At 34.8% G+C, this 19,100-nt stretch overlaps 1 protein-coding gene and 1 long non-coding RNA gene across 2 annotated transcripts in view; both read right to left on the bottom strand.

The window, feature by feature from the left end:
* Positions 1 to 19,100, bottom strand: part of LOC311615093 — a 629,078-nt gene that overhangs the window by 493,186 nt on the left and 116,792 nt on the right. The gene's annotated exons all lie outside the window — the stretch shown is intronic.
* The window catches only part of HTR2C (5-hydroxytryptamine receptor 2C), a 365,841-nt gene that overhangs the window by 178,444 nt on the left and 168,297 nt on the right, over positions 1 to 19,100 (bottom strand). The window contains exon 4 of the mRNA XM_084870291.1: positions 17,452 to 17,765. Coding sequence (XP_084726417.1) covers positions 17,452 to 17,765 — 314 coding nt within the window. The remainder of the gene's footprint in view (positions 1 to 17,451; positions 17,766 to 19,100) is intronic.

A 19,100-nucleotide genomic window follows, 5' to 3' on the forward strand; every position in this document is an offset into this window, starting at 1 on the left:
AGCAGTTGAGAGAGGCTTGGGTTTCCCTGGCGATAGAGGAAGCCAAGCTTTCCACATACCCTGGCCAACCTAGGCCTCCACTCAAGGATACAAAGTTTCAATTATAGAAGGTACATAAGTCCCAATAGAAATGGCTGCCAGCCACTGAGTCAGCAGAAGGCTTGGCTCTGCTCTAGGCAACTAAGTTTCAATTGTAGAAGATAAATATATTCCAGATACCAAGGCCTCCACTTGGGTTTCCAGGGGGCATGGCCGGCCTGCAAACCACCACAGGCCCCTCATCCAGGCCATCCCACACCCCAAGGGAACCTCCACCCTTCAGGGCAAACTAGCTGGCCCCCACCCATGCACCAGGCCTCTATCCTATCTAATAAAAGAGTAATATGCAGGTTGACCATCACTCCAACACACAAGATGGCTGCCTCCATGTGGTCAAAGATCCTGCCCCCATTTGGACACAAGATGGCCAGCAGTGGAGGACAGTTGGGAGGCACCAGGCCTGCAAGGGAGGGCAGTTGGAGGCAATCAACCCTGTAGGGGAGGGCAGTTAGAGGAGACCAGGCTGGTAGAGGAGGGAAGTTGAGGGCAAACAGGCTGGCAGGGGAGCATTAGACAATAATCTGGCTGGCAGGGCAGAGGTTAGGGGGTGATCAGGCTGGTAGGCAGAAGTGGTTAGGGGCAATCAGGAAGGTAGGCAGGTGAGCAGATGGGAGCCAGCAGTCCTGGATTGTGAGAGGGATGTCTGACTGCCCATTTAGACCCGATCCCACTGGAATCGAGTCTAAACAGGCAGTTTAACATCCCTGGAGGTATCCCAGATTGGAGAGGGTGCAGGCTGGGCTGAGGGACACCCCCCCCCCCCATCCCATGCACGAATTTCATGCACCGGACCTCTAATATATCTATGTATGTTATTGATTTTAAGAGAGAAGAAGGGAGAGGGAGAAAAAGCAGTGTCAATGATGAGAGAAAATCATGGATCAGTTGCCTCCTGCACGCACTCCTGTGGACCAAACCTGCAACCTAGGCATCTGCCCTGATCTGGAATCAAACTGTGACTTACGGTTTCATGGTTGATGCTGAACCACTGAACCACACCAGCCAGGCCAAAATTGTCTTCATATTTTGAAATGAAATAAGCTTTGATGAAGTATTTATTTAATTTTTCTAGCTTACTTAAATTATAAGACATTTACCTTACTTTATTATAATTAAACTGAAAAAATACATTATATTATAACCAATAAAATACTTATAAAATATTTGTTTTAATAGATATAGAAATATAGTTTATGTTTTCATATGCTTGGTTCAATGTAATACCAAAAATAATGTCTTAAAATTGTATAGAGATTTATATTTTACTAAATATTTCCATTTCATTCATTAATAATCACAAGTACCAATAAAATAGATGCTAAGTGAGATAAGGTAGGTTAAAGTACTTACATGATATTTACACAATGAAAGCTAGTCATTCATAAAAGTGAATCTAATTCTTAGAGATATCCTTTAACTTGCCCAAGATAACAATGTTAATATGGAATTAAGCATCATTTGATCAAAAAGATCTAGTTAAAACAAAGGATTTCTTAGCCAGAATTGGAGCTTAGGGCATCTATACTAATAAAAGAAAAAAAATGCAATTTGACTGTACATCTGTGACACCCATCAGCCAGTCAGGAGTGAATATTCAAAGTAACCCAACAAAGCTAGAGGGTTAATTTGCATACACAGGCACAGACAGCTGGGCAGAGCAGGATGCCTGCTATGAGGGGGATGGTGGGGGGCGGAGGGAGATACAGGAGTGTTGTTTCATCCAGGAGGGAAACCTAGCAGTCTCCTTGGCTGCCAGGAACGGGGACTGCAGGCTTCCAGGCTGCTGGGAGAGAAGCCAGGGAAGGAAGGCCTATTCTTGCACGAATCTTCATGCAACAGGTCTCTAGTGAAAGTATAAAAATTTAAATATATATATATATATATATATATATATATATATATATATATAAAATTAACTGATATATATTTAGCTTTTAAATATATTTTTCTATTAAACAATTTTCTTTTTATTGGCAACTAAGCAACTATATTGCAATGTTTAATGGAAATAATTTGTTATTTATATTTTTCACTCCATTTTCTCTTTTAGATAACATGGGGTTAATTACAATGGTTTTTATGTGCCACTCCCTGGTAAAATTCACATATATACAAAGATTATAATGTTAGGTTTTTGAAGAATTGAAAATTAGAGACTTAACTCTCTTTCCTCATGAGAAATATTTCTAATCAACATATGGAATTTACTTTTCATTAGTTACCTATGCTCTATTTTGAATATATTTTATACTTGAAATTAAATAGATGAGTTAGCTTCAGCTATTAGTGCAATAGTAGATACAGGGTGTCCTCCAAAAAACGTATATACACTTTAATAGGTGATAGCTCAATTTTGAAAATAAAATGGATTTTAATAAACACTGCTTTCATAATCATTCAAAGTGTGTGTATACTTTTCTTTGCACACCCAACATTTAGCTTTCTTCTCTGTACTTTTTCCTAAAATAGGAAAACCAAAAAGTATTTTCTTTCTACAAATATGAAGGAGATACTAAGCTAAGAGTATATGAGAGTAAAATAAAAAAATAAGTAAATGCTTAGTAAAAATTAAATGTCTTTCTTTGAGTTACACTTCAAGGTTTTTTTCCTTACATAATTCTTAGGAGAAAATATGTTTTCTATTACCTAGTAAAATTGTTTTGGGTTCCCAAAATGACCTTGATCTAGAATAAGGAAAGCTTTTCCTCTAAAAATATGGCCTGATTTAGTTCTTCTATGTGTATTCCAAGTACTGATTCAGAAATCTTCCTTCTCTACTCATTCTGAATAGGGTTAAGATCCACAGATGATGTGATTCTATAATTACATAGAAAACAACAATAAAAATAAACTCCAATGGCTTGGGCTAATTTGCAATTATACACATTTCCATAAAGACCCTTAATTTGTAATTAAATATAAATTCTATCTCCACTTATTTTTAAAATATTTTTCAGTGAGAGAATTCACATTGAAAAAAACCTTAGTCAACCTGAATTGCATGTTGATATAGGGTGCACAGCTTGCCTTTGCTATATTTTGAATGCAGAAAAAATAGAGTGTAAAGATTTTAGATTTTTGATCTTTTATTTGGAACACAAATTTCAGCACTTGTAATATAGAAATTTAACTATGGAGAAAAAGAAAGAAAGAAATGTTTAGCAATTAGTCCAAGGACCCAGATAATACATGAATCAAGCACTCTGTTGGAAGTACATAGAGATAAATGAGGACAGTTAGGATTCATAGTAGCGAAAGATTCTACTTAGCATATGAGAGCTTTCAAGATTGAATTACTGTCTTTAGAAATAAGGGTTAAGTAGGCTATTCTTATTCATTTTATAATGTCTAAGAGTGATTGATATGTATATATAGCCCATTAATTCTACACAATTTTTCGTTTATGTTCACTAAGATGGCAACAAGAGATAAAAGGTCTTTTGAGTATTAAAATAATATATAATAAATGAGTAAGTTCTCTTAATCTAAGGATCTGTTAATGGGACTAATCAAATTGATTATAAGATCATAGGCACACAAAAACACATGTGAAATGTAACCCTGTTGTATAAAATAGTAATTTTTCTTTTCTTCTACCTATCATTCACAGACACTATATACTTATTACACTATATAATTGCTCCTGCTTACCTATGGGGGATGTGTTCCAATGTCCTAAGTACAATAGATGCTTTATGGCTCTAAATTAGGTAAATTTTTGTGCTTCACTTTTCTTCATCTCTAAAGTAAAATAAACTTGGTTATGAGAATTGAAAGAGATAACAGACAAAGAGTAAGTGCTGATGGGGATCAGAGTATGTCATACCACAATATGGCACTTTGGCATAAGAATTATTTTTAGCTAAAACCAATTGAGAAACAGCAGATATTACAAAAGCTCTCTACTCTCCCCCTTACTGTTTAAAGGCAAGGTACATATATACTTTTGTGAAAGTGTCTCTCCCTCAATACCAGGAAGAAAAGAATGGCTCTTAATCTCTGGAGACACACTTATCACCCCTAAGACCACACATGGTTGAGCCTGCATAACAGACTTTTATTTTCTGGTTATTTCCCCCATATATTTACCCTCCTGGAATTTACCACCCCTTGAAGCCCAAACCCTTTTTCCTTTGTCTTGTCACTTCTCCACTATTTATTGATCTTTGTTAAAATGGTACATAAGCCCCTGGTTCTGTTTCTTGTGTCTTCACTTTATTAGATGTTATTTTGTCTTTGGCACTGTCACTGAATTTAAGAACGTAGAGGACAGTTTTCCCTCTCATAAAGTGTTCAATTAAGGTTAGCTACTATAATTATTGTTATTATCATCTTCCTTACCATCAGGGCTTGGCATTATAAAAGCATATAGCTAGCTGTTAGTTATTATTTAACTGAGACAGCATTGCCTATCTACTTGTAGTGAAATAACTTTTGCTGGTAGAACTGGAATGTTAACTAAAATTACATTATAAATTTATTTTGTGAATTTATAGAAAAGTTAAAGCTGTAATTAATTTGCAAAGGTTGTATGTCGCTAAGGAACAAAGAAGAGCAATAGAGGGCAAAGAATGACTAGAGATAGTAGACTCTAGAGATAAGAACAAGAACTAGGACTTCTGGACTGTATTCTTAATATATATCACTACAATTTTCTGTAAATACACTGAGTACCATTCTTCCATTTTATTCTTAAAATTAAAAATTTCCTGAAAAAGCCCTGGATGGTATGGCTCAGTTAGTTGGAGCACTGTCCTATATACTGAAAGGTTGCAGGTTCGTTTCCTGGTCAGGGCACATACCTAGATTGGGGGTTCAATCCCATGTAGGGGAACATATGGAAGGGCACATATCTAGATTGGGGGTTCAATCCCATGTAGGGGAACATATGGAAGGCAACCAATTTATGTAATCTCTCACATAAATATTTTCTTTATTTCTCTCTCTCTCTCTCTCTCTCTCTCTCTCTCTCTCTCTCTCTCTCTCTCTCTTTCTCTCTCCCCCTCTCTCTCCCATCCTCAGGTGAGGTTTAGAACAATCACTTGGAAAATAATTTTTTTTCCTCTTAGTGTAAAGAGCTTGCAATGAAATAATTATGTATATTGGAAGAGGGAATGAAAATATTGGGAGAAGACATCTGAACCAAAAAGTAAAGATTCATAGGTCTAGATGTATGTGGCTAGGAAATCCCAAGTATCTAATCTCATAAATGGATTTACAAGAGGTAAGGAGGCCTTCATTTACTCATTTAAAAAATTCTAGAGATAGGGATAAATGTTTGGTATATAGAAGTACACAAGATAAATAAGGTCACTGCTTAGTCTTTCACAGAGATTTTTTTTTGTGTGTGTGGAGGGCTGAGGGCAAGAATTAAGGTATCAGTAAAGAGACTCTAAGTCAGCCCTATAGCATGTGTAAACCCTGGTAGACAAGGATAAGTAAAAAAGGAAAACAAAATCAAAAGCTGCTTCTTTTATAGAGGGATTTTGTGAAGGGAGCAGGGACAGCATTGCTTTTCAACCTTTACATAACAAAACATGCCATAGTTATGGAGGTATCACAAGGAACATAAGTACAATAAAGACTGGAGCAAATACAGCACCATGTGATATCTTGAGGGATTATAGCTTTGGCAGAACCAGTTAACAACATCCAATACAGGTAAGTAGCATTTTCATGAAAGACACTCATGGTGAAATGGCAGAGCATCAGTAGAGACCACAATGCCTGGTGGAAGATTGTGGATGCCCAACAGACATGGCGGTACTCAGCAGATGCCCAGCAAATGATGATGTATACCCAGTGGCACAAGATGGATATCAGTGGCAGCTGATGACTGCTCAATGGGAAATGATGGATGACCAGTGGGAATGATGGATAACTAACAGATACAGTGAATGGTGGCAAGTAATGGTGGATACATCCATGCTTGACGAAAGCCCAGAAAAGTTGCAGCAGTGCATGAGGCAAACGGATTTATTCATAATCATATGAGATACAAGTCCTGGTGTTGTGTATTTTTTTAGGGGACTGAAGTAACTTGGTAGAAACATGGGGATAATAAGCTGGTGACTTTAGCATGTCAATATTAAGGTTGTCTCTTTTGTGCACACATGCTGAGAGACCTTTTAAGGACAATGCAGGTAATATTAGTGAATAAGGCAAAAAAGTTGTGAAAAAAAGGGGGGGTGGAAATAGTAGAAAATATAGCAAAGATGGAATCTACACACTTTAAAAGGTATTCAAGTTACAAAGTTTAAAAATAATTGGCTAAGCTAAAAGCAAACTCTCTCACTGGCAGAAATCAAATAAAAAGCTGCCAGGTCCTGACCTCTGGTTTAGGTGAACACTAAGTGTCAATGCCCTAGAGCTTAATATATCATTTATTTGGTAATTTACACAAATTAACATATTTATACAAATAATAAAATTATTTTATTTTAAGAATAAATTCTAGGCATATCAATTTTAGAGATGTTTTATATATGCGAGAAGATTGCCTTCTGCTATTTGTTAAACAATTCAAAGAAATCAGAGATTCTATTTATCACATATTTATTTCTGAAAACTACAAGCTTTTCCAGAATATTTAGGATAACCTGGAGTCCACTGAATGACTTTTGATGAAACTCCTGGAAATGCTCATGTAGACAGTGGTAAATATAAGGATGGGTCTATATTTTCTCTATGTATTCCCAAACACTCTATCCCAAATGTATTTCTGAATTTTCAGTTGGACAATATTTATTTTTTATTCAAAGGTGTATATCTCTAGTAAAAGGGAGTTGGTTTAAGGAATTCTTCAAAAGTAATGAAGATAATAGATATACTTAACTTATAATATACTAGTATATTCTATTTTAATGGAATAATTAATTTCAAAAGAGCATTCACCATCATATATACTAATCTTATAAAATACATAGGTAACTAATTTTAGCAACTCTATGCTTTGAGTAGAGTTCTTCTTGGAAAAATGTTCTAAGTGATATGTAGCATGAAACAGCCATTAAGAATGAGATGACAGTGAGAGACAGGGGATGAGAGGACAAAGGTACCAGAGGAAGCTTTTGAGGGTGAAGTTGTTATCTTGATGTGGTAATGGTTTCAGGGGTGTTGACATTATCAATTTGTAACTTTAAACATGTGTAATTTTTTGCATTTCAATTATACAATAAAAATAAGAAAAAAAAAGAAAAAAAAAGAGGGCATTGGTGTTTGCTTGGCCTGTGTTTAATGGTTAGGTATATCACTGATAAATTCTGAAGCCTTAAATAGATTACTTCTCTAAACATTTGTTTCTTCATCTTCAAAATACAAAAATAATCATATCTATTGTTTTATGAGGATTTAATGAGTTGATATACACAAAATTTTTCACAGTATACCTGGAAAATAGTATGTTTTCAATTAATGATATATTTTTATGAATGTGAAGATGAAATGCAGTGACTGTACTCTAGTGCCTTATGGAGTTACTCATCAACAATTTTATTTCTTTCTACCTCCAGTCCTCAAATACTTTTAAGTACTCATGAATATGCTTAAGCAGTTGGTTAATATCCTTTGTACATAAACAATCATATGATATATTTTTATAACAACTAATATTTTTTTATAACTTCCACAGGAGTTTTAGCTACCAGACTTATTTCTAATGAACAGATTACTTGACTCAAGTGAGCAGAGGAACAAACCCAAATGCACTTATCTTCTGAAAGGATCCACATTGACTATTTAGTTAATCATTGCACACATTCCTACTTTAGGAATATAAACAAAATATTATAGAAAAATTTTAAAATCTTGAAAAATTATTTGATGTTTACTTGATTTATTCTGTTAATATGGTTGTATATAATTTGTGTGGTTTTTGATTTCTGAAAAGTATTTCCTCTAAATAAAAATAAAGGCCACTAAAATAGATAATGTATTTCCTGAACAAATAACTTAGAGTTCAATTTTATACAGATTATTGACTGCATAGACTGCAAATGAATTATAAATATGTTCTTGTCTGGAAAGAAATAATGGCTCTCAGAAGGAATTTTGAGTTGGTATAGTTCTACATTGTTGGTAGCACACATCTACTCATTTGCAGGAATCTTGTCAAGCTGGCAGGAAAATAGGAAGGTCAAGGACAACTGGTTTTCTAATACATGCTAATGGAAATGTTAAGGCTGGGTATCATTTGCTGATAAATTATAAAATTATGACTGCAAATGAAAATTGTAGGATATAAAATTATTCTGTTGCAAAATTTTAACTAGATAAATTTTAATTATTTGATACTAATAAATTGGTGATTTTAAGCGGGTGAGGAAAAACAAATTTTTGCTGGTGAACATAAATATTGAGAGGTTTTTTTTAATTAGGCAATTTTTTTTAGTGTCATTACCATGGACTACCAAATTGAGTTGGTAGGCAGCCACTATCTTTTTAAAAATATTTTTTATTGATTTTTTATGGAGAGAGGAAGTGAGAAGTATAGAAAGATAGAAACATCAATGATGAGAAAGACTCATTGATTGGGTTCCTCCTGCATGCCCCCTACTGTGGATTGAGCCAGCAACCCAGGCATGTGCCCTGACCAGGACTGAGCTAGTGATCTCTTAGTTCAAGGGTTGACATTTAACCACTGAGCAACACCAGCCAAGCTAGTTCAATTGTTTTTAATTTTCTATGACCTTAAGGATAAACATAGTCCGCACTGAAGTATATAATTTCTAAAATAGTATCAATTTTGTATAGCTATCAACTTTCTGTAACCTACATTTATGTTTTATACCTTAAATATTATACATGTTGTTATATATATTTATATTTTGTATATGTCATTCCTCACTAGCAAGATCAAGGTCACTCGAGAGATGGATAGTTCTAGGACTTATTGTGAAATAAGTCTAGACTGCTTCAAAATTTATATATGCTTTACATATACATTTTAAAATTAAATTTTTAATTTTGAGAGAACTATATTTTCACATGCAGTTAGTTGTAAGAAATAATGCATGGATATCAGAAGTGTCCTTTACCCAGTATTTTTCCAATGGTACCATATTATAAAACTATAGTAAAATATCACAACCAGGATATTGATATTGACCTAATTAAGATATAGAACATTTCAATCACTGCATGGATTCCTCTTGTTCCCCCTTTTATAACCACATCCACCTTCCTCCCCTGGCACCCCAATCTTAAACCTTAAAAACCATTAATATAGTCTCTATATAATTTTTTCAGGTAAAGTATGCTATATAAATGGAAGCATACAGCATGTGATCTTTTGGGACTGGCATTTTTCCCTCAGAATAATTCTCTGGAGATTCATCTAGGCTTGGTCGGCAAACTGTGGCTCGCAAGCCACATGTGGCTCTTTGGCCCCTTGAGTGTGGCTCTTCCACAAAATACCAAGGCCTGGGTGAGTCTATTTTGAAGAAGTGGTGTTAGAACAAGTTTAAGTCTACAAAATTTGGCTCTCAAAAGAAATTTCAATCATTGTACTGCTGATATTTGGCTCTGTTGACTAATGAGTTTGCCGACCACTGATCTAGGGTGTTGTGTGAATCAATAACCATTCTTTTTTTCTTCTTTTTTTTGGCTTAGTAGTATTCCATGGTACAGATGTATCAGTTTGTTTAGCCATTTACCCATTGAATGTGGTTTTCTGTTTGGGGCTGTTATGAATGAAGCTGCTATAAACATCAGTGTACAAGTGTATGTGTATACCTATGTAATTAAGTTAAAATTAGGTTATTCATGTGGGCCCTAATCCAATATAACTGGTGTCCTTAAGGAGAGGAGGCCTCAATACAGACAGAAAATGAAAAGACGTGGTGAGGACACAGATAGAAGACAGCCATCTGCAAGCCAAAAAGAGAAGCCTCAGAAGAAACCAACCCTGCTAATTCCTTGTCCTCCAACTTCTAACCTCCACAACTATGAGAAAATAAAAATAAATTCTTGTTGTTTTAGCCACCCAGTCTATGGTACTTTGTTATGGCAGTCATAGCAAACTAATATAGGAATAACTGACATTCTACTATGATGAATCATCTAATCTATGAACACAGTGTCTCCTGATTTACTTGAGTCCTTGATTTCTATCATCACACTTTGTAATGTTGGGTGTACAAATACAGTACATGTTTTATTAATTAAGACCTGAGCATTTTATTTTATTTAGAGCAATTGTGACACTGAATTTTAATTTTAGCTTTCATGTGGTCATTGTTAGTCTAAAAATGTGATTGACTTCTGTGTGTTGATCTTGTATCATGTAATCTTGCTAAAATAATTTATCAGTTCTAGCTTTTAAAATTTTGCCAATCTGAGAGATAAAAAATGGTATCACAGTGTCATTTATCTTGTATTTCTCATACGATTAAAATTAAGCAGTATATATTTTTTATTGATTAAGGTATTATATATGTGTCCTTATCCCCCCATTGCTCCCACAACCCTCACACACTCACAGACAGACAACAGGTGGGGTGAGGGTAAGCAGTTATATATTTAAGGACTGTATATATAAATGTGTATGCATAATTTTATACACAGACATTTTAAAATATATAAAATTCACAAATTGCCTACTTATATATTTAGGTCATTTAAAAAATTTTTGAGTGTTGTATTTTTTCCTCAGTTTGAAAGAATTCTTTTTAAAAAAATATATTTTATTGATTTTTTTACAGAGAGGAAGAGAGAGGGACAGAGAGTAAGAAACATCAATGAGAGAGAGTCATCTATCAGCTGCCTCCTGCACACCCCCTACTGGGGATGGGCCCGCAACCAAGGTACATGCCCTTGACCGGAATCGAACCCGGGACCCTTCAGTCTGCAGCTGACGCTCTATCCACTGAGCCAAACGGGTTTCGGCTGAAAGAATTCTTTATATATTAGAGATATTAACCCTTTACCTTTAATATATGTTGCAAATATTTTCAATGAATTTATTTATTTTTGAACTTTGTTTTTGTTACTTTTGCCAGGTATTTTTGTAATTATTATTCCAATTCAAAAGATGTTAATCTTTTACTTTATTACATCTGAATTTTGAGTCATTGTTCAAAATCCTTTCCATAAAGCTAGGTTATAGATGAATTAACCTTTCTTTTCCTTTGGTATTTGTGTGGTCTTTATTTTTAAAATTAGATCTATGATCCATTTAGAGATTTTATATGTGATATATGGTAAAATTTAATTTTATCTTTTATAAAATGACTATATAGTTGATGGCCAACATTTCCCAGTGAGTTGAAATGACACTTTTATTATTTATTAATATCCTTTTGTATTTGAATCTATTTCAGATGTTTTTATCCTACTCTCTGGTTTTTCTATGTATGGTCCAATGATCCACTCTTTTAATTATACTTTCTAGTATATTTCAATATAGGATCAGGCCTAAATGGGCAATTAGACATTCCTCTCACAATCAAGGACTGCCGGTTCCCAACTGATCGCCTGCTTGCATGCCTGATTCCCCCTAAGTGCTTCTGCCTGCCAGCCTGGTCACCCCTTAACCACTCCCCTATCAGTCTGATTAACACCTAACTCCTCCCCTACTGGCCCAATTGCCCTTAATTGCCCTCCCTGCCAGTCTGGTCACCCCTAACTGCCCTCCTTCCCCTGCCAGCCTGGTCACCTGCAACTGTCCTTCCCTGCAGGCCTGGCCACCCCTAACTGCCCTCTCCTGTAGGCCTAGGTCACCCCCAACTGCCCTTCCCCTCAGGCATGGTTGCCCCTAACTGCTCTCCCTGCTAGCCTGATCACCCACAAGTGCCCTCCCCTGCCAGCCATCTTGTGGCAGCCATCTTGTGTCACATGGGGGTGGACATCTTTGATCACATGGGGGTGGCCATTTTGTGTGTTGGAGTGATGGTCAATTGGCATATTACTCTTTTATTAGATAGGACTAGAAGCCCAGTGCATTAAATTTGTGCATAGGGGTGTGTGTCACTCAGCCCAGCATCCACCCTCTCCAATCTGGGACCCCTTAAGAGATGTCTGACTTCCCAATGGGATTGGACCTAAACAGGCAGTCCGATACCCTCTCACAATCCAGGACTGCTGGCTTCCAATTGCTCACCTGCCTTCCTTCCTTATTGCCCCTAACCACTTTTGCCTGCCAATCTGATCACCCCCTAGCCACTCCCCTGCCAGCCTGTTTGCCCCTAAATGCCCTTCCCTGCAGGCCTGGTCACCCCTAACTTCCCTCTACTTCAGGTCTGGTTCCCCCCAACTGCTCTCCCCTAAAGGCTTCAGTCCCCCCAACTTCCCTCCCCTGCAGTCCTGGTCATCCCTAATTGCCCTCCCCTACGGGCTTGATCACCTCCAACTGCCCTCCATTGCAGGCCTGGTCCCTCCCAATTGCCTTCTCCTGCTGGCCTGATTGCTTACAACTACCCTCCCCTACAGGCCTGGTCCATCCCAAGTACCCTCCCCTGATGGCCATCTTGTGGTGGCCATCTTGTGTCCACATAGAGCAGAATCTTTAACCACATGAGGGCAGCCATCTTGTGTGTTGGAGTGATGGTCAATCTGCATATTATTCTTTTATTAGATAGGATAGAGGCCTGGTGCATGGGTTGGGGCCAGCTGGTTTGCCCTGAAGGGTGTCCCGGGTCAGGGTGGGGGTTCCCTTGGGGTGTGGGGTGGCCTAGGCAGAGGGCCTTTGGTGGTTTGCAGGATGGCCATACTCCCCAGAAACCCAAGCAGTGGCCCTGGTATTTAGCATTTATTGATCTTCTGCAATTGAAACTTTGTAGCCTGGAGTGAAGCCAAGCCTCCTGCTTGCTCCATGGTGGCAGCCATTTCTGTTGGAATTTATTTATCTTCTATAATTGAAACTTTGTATCCTTAAGTGGAGGCCTCAGCCAGCCAGGGTATATGGAAAGCTTGGCTTCCTCCACCACGGGGGAAACCAAAGCCTCCCTCCTGCTCGCTCGGCCACAGACATGTTGGTTGGGCTAATTTGCTTACTTTCTCCTGATTGGCTTGTGGTTATGGCTTGTGGATGTGGCTTGTGGTGTAGCTGAGAGATGGTTAATTTACATATTACTCTTTTATTAGATAGGAACTTACTTTCTAGTTTGTCAGGTTTGTTTATATTATTTAACTCCAATTCTTTGATTATTATACTTACCTTTTTCTCTTTCCTTTTTTCTTCTACCAATTTTTAATTACATTGCATTTAATTTTATAGAGTAGCAAATAATATATATCATATAACAGTGATCTTCTGCCTTTATAACACTTTTGTTTTTGTCTTAGCTCTAAAATTAAATATATTAAATATTCATCATCAACCTCTTTGATGTTTCCCCAATAATCTGTCTTGTGGATGAATCCATTCACTATTCAATTTTTTAAGAAGAGCTTATGTTTTCAGAATCCTCTAAGTTTAAAAAATTTAAAGTTAAAATTTTTAAGTTTATAATCTTGTTGGCCAACTTGTTTAGATGTAAAATGTTTGTTTCAAACTTTGAGAATTTTTTCTATATTTTAGTTTAAAATTTAATTTAACTACAGTAAAATTTGCCCTTTTAAATCTGCATAATAGAATTTATAGTTGCTCACATTTTGAGAAATTATATATATATATATATATATATATATATATATATATACACACACACACACACACACACATATATATACAGAATATATACACTGAGTGTCCAGATTATTATGCGTTCAGACATCATAATAATCTGGCCACTCTCTCTATATATATATATATCAGCATCATAATCAAGATATAGAAGAGTTCCATATTACCAAAGTAAATGGTCCTTTCGAGTCAGTCTTTAGCCTCTGGAAACTAATGGTCTTTTTCTGTCTTTATAGATTTGTTTTATTTAAAATATCTTTCAAAAAACAATTTTGCCTTTTAAAAAATATTGCTTCAAAGTTGCTTTGTTTCATTATTATTTTTTTCATTGTGAGGCCAGTATAATTCTATTGTTCTTTCTAAATTATTCCTTATTTTTGCCTGGAATCCCTGAGGATTTTTCCTTTATATTTAAAATTTAGTGTCTAAATTTATCTGAGTTGATTGTTGCATGTCAAATTTCTGGTACTGAGTCAGCCCTATTAATATGTAGATTCAGACTTTCTTTTATTTCTGAAAATATTTCTTAAATTATAGTTTTAAATATTAATTTCCATTATTATTTTTTTCTTTTGAAGAATTCTCATTATATGCACAATGGATTTCTTTTTGCTGGTCTTTCTTCTCAAACACTTTCATTCTGACCTCTTTTACTTTTTCTTTATCTCACCTTCATTCTCTGTTTCATTTTGCTTCAGTGCTTCTTATTCAGTTTTTATATGAATTTATTGTTCTTTATGTACTTTAATTTAATGTTCATTTCTGATGTGATTTTATTCTTTCTCTTTTCTTTTATTGTCTTGGGTTCATCAACTATTGCTTGACCAATTTTTTTTGTCTGTTTCATTTCTTAGCTTTTAGATTTCTATTTCAAGGTATTTTTTTTTTTCATACCTTCAAATGCCTGTTTGAGGAAATTTTATTTTGAAGTATTTTGTAATCATTTTCTTTTTCTTGTTTATTTTTTATTAGTGAAAATTTTTATCAAATGCCTTTTTTAAATCCTCATATTCTGCTTTATTTTTTATTTTGATTAATTTTTATTTATTTATTGAGTATGTATTTATCGAGCACTTCTTTTTCTAAAACTACTTTCTTGAGTCTTAATGCACACTTGTAAGTCACTTCCATAAAGGCTGAGCTTCTGGAAAAACTTGAGAATTTTTATACTTGAGGTTGAAGGGAACAAAGGTTTGGCCACTCTCAAAACTGTGCCTTTGGGTTGTTAAGAAATGAATGACTCAGGAAGAACTTTTGCCACCCTTCCTCCTTAACCCCCCATCCCCTGCTTTCTTGCCTAAGAAATTTAGATGTGAAGGCCTGCTTCAGGAAGAAAACCTTAGAATGTTTGCCTTAGCCTAACTGAATTTAGTATGGTAGATGGAAGGGATCCAAGTAGGGACCCGGTAGCTAACTCACCTCCTCTGTCCCACTGAAGCAAGAGTTTGCCTCACATGTGGGTTCTGTTCTTCCTTAACTACTTGCAAATTGCCTATTCTCATTTTTGAAATCTAAGATCTCATTGTTCTCCTTTTCTCCTTTGTCCAAATGACATATACGTTTGTCCAATTTTGCCTCACTGTTTTTGTAATTTTCATGGTTATGTGAATTCTTTGCATGCACATATTAAAATTTTTATTTCCTCCTGCTAATCTGTCATTGTTAATTTGATTATTAGCTCAGCTAGAACTTAGAAAGTTGGAGGAAAAGTATTTTATTTTTAGCCCCCAGAGGGGGGCTTAGAGATAACTTAGAATTTGTTTTTTCAATAAATTTAGTGGTGGTATTGTGTAATTTTACTTGTTCTTGTTCTTTCCTGTTGGGTGGGAGTCTAGAAGTGTTATAAGATTTGTTTTTAGGAGAATGCCATTTTTTGATCACATATATTTTTTAAGGATCAAACTGGCAAAATGAAACAGATAGTAAAAGACAAAGTATACCTTCTGTTGCACACTAATTCTAATAACATTTTCTTAAACAATTTTGGAGCCAAGGAGTGGAAGAATGCTCACTGAGCTGGTAAAATACTTAGGCTTTGAGGTTAATGTGCGATTAAAACAATAAAAATAAGAAAAGCAGATTTTCAGAGAATACTAATTATAAAATATCTATTAAGATAATCTATTATCTCTGTGTATTTAGAACAGAGTAAATAATTTTTATGTTCTATGAGAGATTATATTTTAAGATTTGAGAACTTAAGGTACACTTTTAGTATCATTCCTTCTAGTCTAATTCCATTATACACCTCAGGGACTAGGAGTCTAGTTCATTTCTTTGTAAGATGAGCATATCAGCAATTAAATCTAAACTGGGTTCTCCGGTTTCCTAGTACAGATTCTTTATAGTTTTTTAGAAGTGATTTTGATTGATCATTATAAATATTAGCTAGATGCAAAATTATGGTTAAAATATATAGGGCATAGAGATGGCAGAAAATCAAAATAAAAATTAAAAAACTCTCTAAAACAAAGTTATCAAAGCTCAGGGGATGTGGAGGGATTGAGGGGAGAAAAAGAGAAAAAGCAAGAGAGAGAAAGAACTCATGGACATGAACAACAGTGTGGTTACTGTGAGGGGAGAGAGGGATGAGGGAGAAAAGGGCAGTAGAGGGGGGATAAATGGTGATGGGAAAAATAAAATTGAAATAAATAAATAAAAAATATATCTTACATACCAATAAATAAATATATAAAAAATTCATTACCTGAATTTTTATTTTGGTAATGTGACCTTGCATTTATATATTACTAATTAATTTGTTATCCCCTGTCTCTTCATAAAAACATAAAATGTAGACTCCATGAAAAATAACTATTATTGAGAGCTTATTATGTGCCAATCACTTTGTTTGCCAAGATTAAAAAAGGTTACTTAAAATATATTTATTAAAGACGTGAGCCTCTTTCACCTTCTTTGTATAACAGATGGTACTATGTATATAAAACAGAATATAGGGGTAGTGGTGTGTTTCTGAGTCTGTCCTATTGCAAGGCAACTGTCATTGTAGATAACACTGAACAATAGGGTATCTATCTATGATTATAGTATATTATAAAATGTCTGTTTTGCTTTTTGAAGACTGTTACTGATTTATTTAATAACTATCACATCCACATACAATTCTATCTGCCACAAAATTTCTTTTTTCTTCACTTTTCAAATGATACGAGCAAAATAATTAACTTTATGAATGTTTACTGTGATACCTGACACAAATTCATGACATAATCTGAGATAAAAAAACTAATAAATTGTACTTACCTGGCAGGGAGTTAAATAATCAATCTTTTAGAAGATTGGTAAAAATGTTGCCTAAACTTGAAATACTTTTAAAGATTAATGTTCTCAACTATTTGAAATATTTCTCCTACCTTCTCAAATGTATTCCTAGAAATTTTGCCTGTAAACAAAGCATTTCTAGGCCAAGGAATACTTTCAGTATAGCAAGGCTTCACACTATATTGAGGGCTACAGGTTCCATCACTTAAAAGGATATAAACAAAAAATAATGGTATATAAAATATTACAATTTACCACCTCAAAAAAGCATTGTTTATGCAGTTCTGAGCTTGGAGATTCAAGTATTGATTGCAATTTTATTTTGAAAAGAATGCTACAACTTATGTGGTTTTTCCTCATGTTTATATTAAAAGAAAAGTTAATAAACCCTATTTTAATTAAAACAAAAACAAAAAATTAAAAATTAAAAAAAATTAAATTGTACTTACCATAAAGGATTGCCAGCAGAGAAGTTGGCATGACAAATAGTCCCACTAGCAAATCAGCAATGGCTAGGGACATTAAGAAGTAATTGGTGGCATTGTGCAATTTCTTTTCCATCTTTACTGCCATGATGACGAGAATGTTGCCACCTATCGTCAATATTATTATTATGACGATTGCAAGTGCTGGCCAGTTTTGTACCCCGTCTGGAACTCTGACGCGCCCATCATCGGAGGCATTAAAAATGTCAGTTACTATGGCTGAAACTGGGCTCACAGAAATATCACATTGCCAAACCAATAGGCCGATTAGATGCACACTGAAAATTAAGAGAGAAAAAGATCAGATACATATAGAAGGTGGGTGGGTCAAAAGTAGGTTTATATCTGTGAATTTGCAAATCACATTCAAGAGTTCTTGTATTATTATTTATTAATTATTTTCCATAGGAACAACTGTAAACTTACTTTTGTCCCACCCTATTTTGTTTAAGCACAATAAATGGCTTATACAAAACAATTGATTTTCCTTTAACAGTCATCATCATCATCATCATCATTCTTTTAATTAAACCTCAGTATATTTTCTATCCAAATAATAACTTTATTGAGTGTTTATTATGAGTTAGGCACTTAGCTTACTGAAATAGTCTATGTAATAAAGAGCTAATATGCTAATTAGGCCAAACAACTGTCCGTACGACCTTCCAGACAAAGCTGGGGCTTCAAGGGTCAAGCCCCTTGCACGAATTTTGTGCATCGGACCTCTAATATATCTATAATCTCATTTGATCTCATAAAACAACCTCACGAAGTCAGTACTGATTTATATCCATTATGTAGATGAGGAAACTGAGGTTCAGAGAGGTTAAGTAACTTTATCAAGGCAATATAGCCAGTAAAGTGGCTGGGAAAGGTCCATACTCAGGTTTCACTGATTTCAAAGCCTGTGTTTACTCTATGCAAGCAATCTGAAACCATGGTATTGCTTCATTTGTTGTAATGATTTATTCAAATTATATTCATTACGTGTCCTCTCAAAGTATAAGTTCTTAATGTGTCTAATAAAACACTTACTTTAATAAAATAAACAAAGCAAACAAGCATACTAAAATTTTTCTGCTTAAAATCAAGAGTTATCTGTACATGACTGTCTAACATGTGTTTTATGTTCAATAACAGCTACTTAATAAATATTAAGCAGCAATTAGACTATATGTAGTGGTTGCTATTGTTTTATGATTATAATAATCATATCACATCTATACAATTATTCATACACACATGCACACACACCATACTTTGTGAACCAAACTGTAGCAGTCTGAAAAAGTATTGGCATTATTTAATGTAAGTAAAATATTATAATTATGTTATAGCACATTTAAAAATTATTTCTCTAATATCTTGTTACTCTACTATGTATTTTAAGATAATGAATGAGTCAAAAATTTTTGACATATCATTCTACAAAGGATATAAAACTAATACTTCAGAAATCTAGCTTAAAAATAAACTTCTCATTAGTCAAAGTAACATATTCTAAGCAACATGGGGAGAGACATACATAGTAATTTTTATCAAATATTAAGAAGCAATCTCTCTCTCCCCCTCCCTTCCTCTCTGAAACCAATGATATATATTTTAAAAATACT

This window comes from Pipistrellus hanaki, assembly GCF_964339955.1.
Source record: "Pipistrellus hanaki genome assembly, chromosome: X".
Lineage (NCBI taxonomy): Eukaryota > Metazoa > Chordata > Mammalia > Chiroptera > Vespertilionidae > Pipistrellus > Pipistrellus hanaki.